General features: G+C 42.1%; 1 protein-coding gene across 1 annotated transcript in view; it reads right to left on the bottom strand.

Moving 5' to 3' along the window:
- DLD (dihydrolipoamide dehydrogenase) overlaps positions 1–7,382 on the bottom strand; it is a 30,610-nt gene extending 23,228 nt beyond the window's left edge. Inside the window, exons 1-2 of the mRNA XM_032761386.2 lie at positions 7,264–7,382; positions 5,281–5,359 (exon numbers count right to left, since the gene is read on the bottom strand). Coding sequence (XP_032617277.1) covers positions 5,281–5,359; positions 7,264–7,302 — 118 coding nt within the window. The 5' untranslated portion in view covers positions 7,303–7,382. The remainder of the gene's footprint in view (positions 1–5,280; positions 5,360–7,263) is intronic.
- Between the last annotated feature and the right edge of the window lie 473 nt (positions 7,383–7,855).

Genomic DNA, 7,855 nt, shown 5'->3' with positions numbered 1-7,855 from the left:
AAAAAAAAAAAAAAAAAAAAAGTTAAAAAATCAGGATACAGGCCAGGCATGGTGGCTCCCGCCTGTAATCCCAGCACTTTGGGAGGCCAAGGCAGGTGGATCACCTGAGGTCAGGAGTTCAAGACCAGCCTGACTAACACGGTGAAACCCCGTCTCTACTTACAATACAAAAAATTAGCCAGGCGTGGTGGCAAGCTCCTGTAACCCCAGCTACTCGGGAGGCTGAGGCAGGAGAATCACTTGAATCTGGGAGGTGGAGGTTGCAGTGAACTGAAATTGTGTCACTGCACTACCCTAGCCTGGGCAACAAGAGCGAAACTCTGTCTCAAAAAAAAAAAAAAAAAAGGATACAGAAAAGTAGTTAAATGAAATACATTTATTTAAGGCAAACCTGATGGAAAAATGGCAAATGACAGCTAAATAGCAATCTCTGTTTCAGTGAAGTGATTCAAACAAGGTCCTTTAGATTCTGAAATGTGTGCTCCTATCAGGTTTAAAGTATCAGGTTGATACTTTAAAAATACTGGAGTACAGTAAGAAGTGACTGACTTAAACAAGGCAATTAATGTTATTAAAATTAACTCAAAGAAAAAAGGCAAGAAAAGTACTCCATGAATTCCTACAAGTGTTACATATTAGATCATTATAAGGAAAATAAGGCACCTCGTTATCCCAGGCTACCACTGAAATAAAGGTGTTGTGTTACAAATCAATTGTAATCATCAATATAATTACTACAAGAAGTCAGTCTGTGTAATCCCAGCACTTTGGGAGGCCAATGCAGGAAGATCACTTGCGGTCAGGAGTTCAAGACCAGCTAGGCCAACATGGTGAAACCCTATCTCTACTAAAAATACAAAAATTAGCTGGGCATAGTGGTGCATGCCTGTAGTCCCAGCTACTCATGAGGCTGAGGCATGAGAATCTCCTGAACCTGGGAGGCGCAAGTTGCCGTGAACCAAGATCACACCATTGCACCCCAGCTTGCATGACAGAGTGAGATCCAGTTTCAAAAAAAAAAAAAAAGTCAGTCTACAATAATACCTACCACCTGGGTAGCTTAAAATGTGCCAGTTAGTGAGCCAGTCACATGTACTGTCTTATGTAAGCCTCATTACATTTCTATGACATAGTTATTACTACCATTAACAGAGGAAGAAAAGGTTGAAAACAACTAACTAATTTGCATAAGGCTACACAATCAGTAAGTAACCTAGCCAGGATTCAAACAAGGTCCTCTAGATTCTGAAATGTGTGCTCCTATATACCATTATGTTCTACTGCCTTCCAAAACACTCAGATGATCCCATAATCTCCAGGACAATCAAGAACTTCAACTAAAATGACTATCAGAATGAAATCAAACATTTACGACTCATCAGTACCTTCAATAACCTTATAATACAGTGAGGAAAAAGAGGCACATGTCAAAATGAAGATAAAACCAGATTTTTGGCCCGGTGTGGTGGCTCATGCCTGTAATTCCAGCACTTTGGGAGGCCGAGGTGGGCAGATCACCTGAGGTCGGGAGTTCGAGACCAGCCTGGCCAATATGGTGAAACCCCATCTCTACTAAAAATACAAAAATTAGCCGGGCGTGGTGGCAGGCGCCTGTAATCCCAGCTACTCGGGAGGCTGAGGCAGGAGAATCACTTGAACCCAGGAAGCAGAGTTGCAGTGAGCCAAGATTGCACCATTGCACTCCAGCCTAGGCAACAAGAGCGAGACTTCGTCTCAAAACAAAACAAAACCAGATTTTTAAAAAGAAAAAACGAACAGGGAAAGAGATGTCATAAGGCAATAATCATTAATTACCAAATTTACTGAATATAAAAGCTACTTGGTAAGGTTTATTTGTTGACATTTTGTTGAGGGGTAAGGGAAGTTATTTTTACATTGTCAATGGCCTTAATCTCCAGTCTTTTTCAGTAACCTCCTCCCATAGTTAACACCCTATACTTGTTATCACCCAAAACTGTACAGCCTCTGAAATCAATACTCCACTCTCTAGTCATAACCTCCTGGTCCCTAAAGAAGAAATATAGTAAAATAAGAAAGGATCTGAAGTAAAACAGACCTGGGTTCCAAACTGTAACCCCGCTAAGTTCTTGGGCAAATTAATCTCTCGGGGCTTTGATATAACATGGGGATAATAGTAAGGATGACACCTGCAGCCTCGGGTTGTAAGGATCAGAGACTACACATGTTATGATCCTAAGAAGGTGCCAGGTGCATACTAGTCACTCAGTGTCACTCCCCTTCTCAGATCCACCTCCAAACTTAAGTCCGGCAGCCTCTAGCCTCATTCACATCCTCCATTTTAGCCTACCCAGTGCTACCACAAAGCTAAAACCCAACTCAGATTTATTCTCTTTGTTGTTATGCTCTGTTGGTTCCCCAATCTCTTGATAGATAAAGCCCATGTTCCTAAGTACAGCATCCAAATTCCTTCAGTAACTATTTCTCCAGCCTCATCTCCTACCATGTTCTGTTTACTCACCAATACCATGCAGTTTAAGCTTCAGTAAAAGTAAATTACTACTCTTAGCCTACACGCATAGAATTATGCTGGTCTACCTATGTACGATCTGTTCCATCTACCTAGAAATAAACACTAACAGCACGCATTTCACATTACAAACACTACTTTAGGCTCTCAGGGGGGTGTGCCTGCACATGCTGTGTCTGTGTGTGTGTGTATATAAATGACATAGCCCAACTTCTTACAGTCTAAATAAAAAAAAAAAGAATTACAGTAAAAGGTCCAACCTGTAACCAGAGTTACTCTCAACCTTTTCAGCTATCAACATAATTCCTTAGGAAAGAATTATGCGACCATTCCCAATCCATATATAGATGTCATTACTCCCTATGCTTAGTCTGTGGACCCCTGTCACCATTATGTGTTGGATGTTTGTCTCCCCCAACTGAATTGTAAGCTCTATAAAAGCTGGGTCTTGTCCGTCTTGCTCACTGCGGTATTCCAGTAGTTAGCCCAGTGACCAACACATAGTAGATATTAGTATTTGTCAAAATAATAAAAGAATGAATGAATGTAGTGAACGTGAGTGACATAAGTGCAACAAGTTTAAGTGCTACAAGTTTGATTAAGTGCTGTCGTGAAATAAAAGGTCACATCAACAGTAACACACACAACTTTGCAAATTCTAATGAACATGGTTCATAAGGCTATTCAGACATCTCTCAGATGTTGTAACCAAGACTGTATCATAATAAGATTTGAACTCCTCAGGAGAGTCAATCAATACTCATGTCAGGAAGAAAACTGAATAAAACATTAACAGTGTAGGCTCTGAAGTCAAAAGGATTCTCCCAGCTCTGTCATTTCCTAGTTAAAAAACCTAACTCTTCCATCTATAAAATGGGGAGAACAGCAGCACACAGGTAGTAGAAAGACCAGGAGGATTAAATCTGTGCCTGAGACAGAGTTAAGCCCTCAGTGCATCAGTTAATATTATTGTTGTTGTAGCTGGATACTTACTTTGTACAAGACACCATACCGGATGCTTTGCCATATAGCAGTAATTAAAACAGACCCGGCCCCAGGGTTCATTCAATAAATATGTACTGATTACCTACTGTATCACTTTAGGTACTAAACAAAACAGTCACAGTCACACACAGTCCCTGCCCTGATGAAGTTTGCATTCCTGAGGAAAAGACAGTAAGCATGTACCTCAGATAAATACAAGTATGTGTGTAAAATGCTTGTTACTGCATCCACTCAAAGCTTTTACACACTTTACACAAATAGGTACTAAGTGATTTATGATTTACTCAATGTCAAGGGATCACCAAACTGATTATGGAACGCTCAGCCTCATTCCACTAAAATCTAAGTTCTGGCTCAGGGTCTGCCTGGCAAATAGAAGGCACTGAATAATCTTTGTTGAGTGATTCCAAAGGTATAGAGTTAGCCATGAAAAATATCCTTTAGAAATGAAAATCTAACATTTCTCCTGTTATGTGAGTTGAGAAGAATGAGATTCCCATTTAACAAGAGACAAAGTGTGTAAGAGGTCCAACTTTTCCCTTCATCATCATATTAGCATTTTTTTAAAAGGATTTCTTGACCTGTTCAAAGCTAGGATAAATCACTCACTCACTGTTGGTCATGGGTGACTAGAATCCTCCCCCTACCCTTCCTCTAGAAATAAAATATCCAAAATGATAACAGTTGGATAACAGTTGAGGATACAGGATTAAATTACTTCACAGAATGCAGGGAGGCTGATAGTCACAGTTCGCCCAGATAATGATTTCTGTAATTGAAGCTTTAAGACATCTAATTTTACTTATAATCCATATGGGTGAATTCAGTAAATGTTAAAACAGTACATTTCGAATAATCAATACCCTTGGTACTGACAGGTCAAAATACTTCAGTATAATCTTATTAACTTTCTGTTTTAAATACTTAAAAAAATAAAATGCATATCCTTTATAGGAACTTCAAAAATATAAAAAAAGTATACAGGAGAAAATTCCATGACCCATAATCTTCCTTTTAGATCCTGCTAATCTTTAAAATATGCTTTTGATAAACCCATGAAGACTCTCATTCAGGATGTCAATAAAGTCATCTCATCATTCTAAACAGTGTTAAAATAACCAGTACAACCTTACTCAATTAACATTTTAAATGTAAACATATGAAACTGCTGCCCTGCTCAAAACCTTTGTTTCCCATCATACTCGGAGTATAATCCAAATTACTAGACCTGCCTTACAAGGCACTCCATGATCTGTCTCCTGCCTACCTCTCTGATTTTACATTCTATGGGTTTCTGCTCCAGCCATACCAGCCTTATTATTCCTTAAACTTCACAAGCTAAGTCCCACCTCAGACCTTTCTCAGTGTTGTTTCCCTCTGCCTGAAGTAACCTCACTCCCCCACTTCACTCAGGACCCTGCCCAGACATCATCTCCTCAGAAATGCCTTTCCTGACACTGTATCTAAAATTATCTCTCTTTATTACCTGCTTTAATTTTCAGTTACTTCCCAAAATGTTTGTCCGTTACTTATACATTGTTTGTCTTTTATCACCAAATTACAAGTTTCATAAGAGCAGAGTTTTTTTACCTTGTTCACCGCCTGGAACACACTAGCTCAATATACATTCAAACGAATAAATACATGAACAAATGAACTATAAGACACTTAACAAAGGTTATTCCAATATTCACTAGCTTTTACATTGAAATGGAAAGGAACTGTCAGCTAATGTGATGAAAAAGATGTTTTACTTAAGTACTTACTCGGCTGATCTGCGTAAGTTCTCAGAGGCACTGCAGAAAGTCCCTGTAGGCCATGAGATACTCGATTGAAATGGCCTCTCTAAAACAGAAAATGTTCCTATTATGTAAAATATGAATTCAAAACATAGAACTACTGAAGGTTGATGAAAACAGAACAATTTTGGGCAAATGTATCAAGCAAGGATTATTAGTGTATCTTCTTCCATTGCCACACAGAAGTTACAGATCAATATCCCCTCTTTGACAATAACTAATCATTTAAACTTTTCAGCCTCAGCTTGCCACACCCATCTTTTTTTATGAATAGTCAACAAACCATCTCATATTTAACTTAATTTTAAAAACGTATTCAATGGTATTTTTATTCAATTTTCAGAAAACATGGCTAATTATTAGTGCCAGGGATCATTTTAATGTCATAAAGCTCTGAGCCGGCCGTGGTGGCTCACGCCTGTAATCCCAACACTTTGGGAGGCTGAGGTGGGCGGATCACCTGAGGTCAGGAGTTCGAGACCAGCTTGGCCAACATGATGAAGCCCCGTCTCCACTAAAAATACAAGAAAATTAGCCGGGTGTAGTGGCAGGTGCCTGTAATCCCAGCTACTCGGGAGGCCAAGGCAGGAGAATCGCTTGAACCCGGGAGGCGGAAGTTGCAGTGAGCAGAGATCTCACCATTGCACTGTAGCCTGAACGTCAGAGTGAGACTCCGTCTCAAAATAAATAAATAAACAAATAAGGCTCTGAAAGTTCTAACTTAAATACTTCAATAATCTATACATGATAATCCTTTTATCTGTAATTTTTGTTTCCTAACTCTAAGCTAGCACGTATATATAGTCCGTACCTACTTAGAACAATCTATGAAGATGTTCCTGAGTCATCAACTAGGATAGCAAATTAGACAAGGTAACTTAGGAAAATGCACCAAGTAATGTACTTACGTTCTGGAGCTACTACGGTTTGACAAATTGCATCATAATCTCCCTAATCTCTATATGTGGATGGCTCCATTTCCTAAAGGCAATGAGGCAGAAAGCAAGCAAGCAAATAACCCCTGCTCACAGTAGGCAAATGGGCGGCAGTGACAAAACCTACACTGATGTTTCCTATTCCAAGGCCACTCTTAACACTTGAGGTCAAGACAGCAAACCCAAAGAGCAGCAGATTGACAATCTTGAGTTTCAGTCCCACCTCCGCCGCTCCCTAAAAGCATGACTTGTAGAATGTTACATTAACTTTTAGGAACTCAGGTTCCTCATCTCTGAAACAAAAGGGTTTGATCGCTATATTATTTTTAAGGTCTCCACCAATACAGTACCCAGCCACGGTGCCACATACACACAATTTGGCTGCATCTGGTAGGCAAATTAAAAAGGAGAGTTGTTCTGATAACCTGCTGCAATTAAAGATTTAAGCCTCCAGGAAGACGTAAGAGATGGCAACGAACATTTGAAAGCTGCCGACACTGACAAGACCTTAGGGGGAATTCCGAGGGCTATCTGTTGGAGCTGACTGGGTCTAAACCATTCAAGAAGTGACCCCAGGGTTACCTGCCCACTGCATAAAATTAGGCCACTCAATGGTCAAAATTAGGATGAGAAAAAGGCAGATGGTATAACGAGCCAGACTACATGGGACCATGGGTGGCTTATACTTCCTCCAAGGTAGAGGCCTATGTGTGACCGGGATGGCCCTCGGCCCAGGCTTGGGGGTGTGGCATGTGTGACCGCCGGCCGTCACACAACCCGAAAGGACTTGCCACAGCCTGGGCCCAGGCCCGTCCCTCGCCTGCTGCAGCAGCAGGACGAGCTGCTACCTCGGAGCCTAGGGCCGGGCTGAGCGGGTGCAGAGGCGGGGCCAGGGGTGGCGCGGCCCAGGCGCCCGGCCTCCGCCAGCACAACAAGGTTAGGCCGCGTACCGGACCCACTGAGCGGGACCTCCCGTGCCTCTGGCTCAGCACGACCCCACCTACTCGGCCCTCACCTTGGCCAAGGAGCAGTACACACGACTCCAGCTCTGCATTTTTCCGCTGTATTTTCCTCTCCGCCGATGCTTTCACCTCCTCTGGGCGCCTCCGCCGCTTCGCCAAGGTCTCCCCGCCCTGCGCATGCACAGGCGCAGCTACGTCATCGCCCGGGAGCAGCGCGATTGGCCCGCGCGGTTCTACCGCACTAGGCGTTCCTGTCAAGGCTCGGCGTCCCTGTCAGGCTCGGCGTCGTACGCTGTCGTAAGGAGCGTAGTGCCTTGTCGCAGCGCGGGTGGTGGTGGGAACGCTTTAGGGGCTGGTGTCAAAATGTCGAACACAATGTATTCTTATGCTTAGAAGGTGAAATAAACAAACAAAACTATCGTTTGCTTAATGCACACTACCGACAGTAAAGCGTGACAAGTTCGACAAGCTCTTGGTTGTGCTAGGCATTCCTCGGCACTTCCTACAGACATCTCATTTCATCCTTGCAACAACCATATGGAGTATTATTAGTATTTCCATTTCTCGGATGAGACCCAGAGAGGTTCCATTTCTTGGATGAGACCCAGAGAGGTTAAACAGTGCCCCCAAGGTCTCGCAAAGGCG

Source organism: Hylobates moloch, unplaced genomic scaffold (genome assembly GCF_009828535.3).
Source record: "Hylobates moloch isolate HMO894 unplaced genomic scaffold, HMol_V3 SCAFFOLD_1, whole genome shotgun sequence".
NCBI classification, from domain to species: Eukaryota; Metazoa; Chordata; class Mammalia; order Primates; family Hylobatidae; genus Hylobates; species Hylobates moloch.
This window is presented reverse-complemented; position numbering and strand designations above follow the sequence as displayed.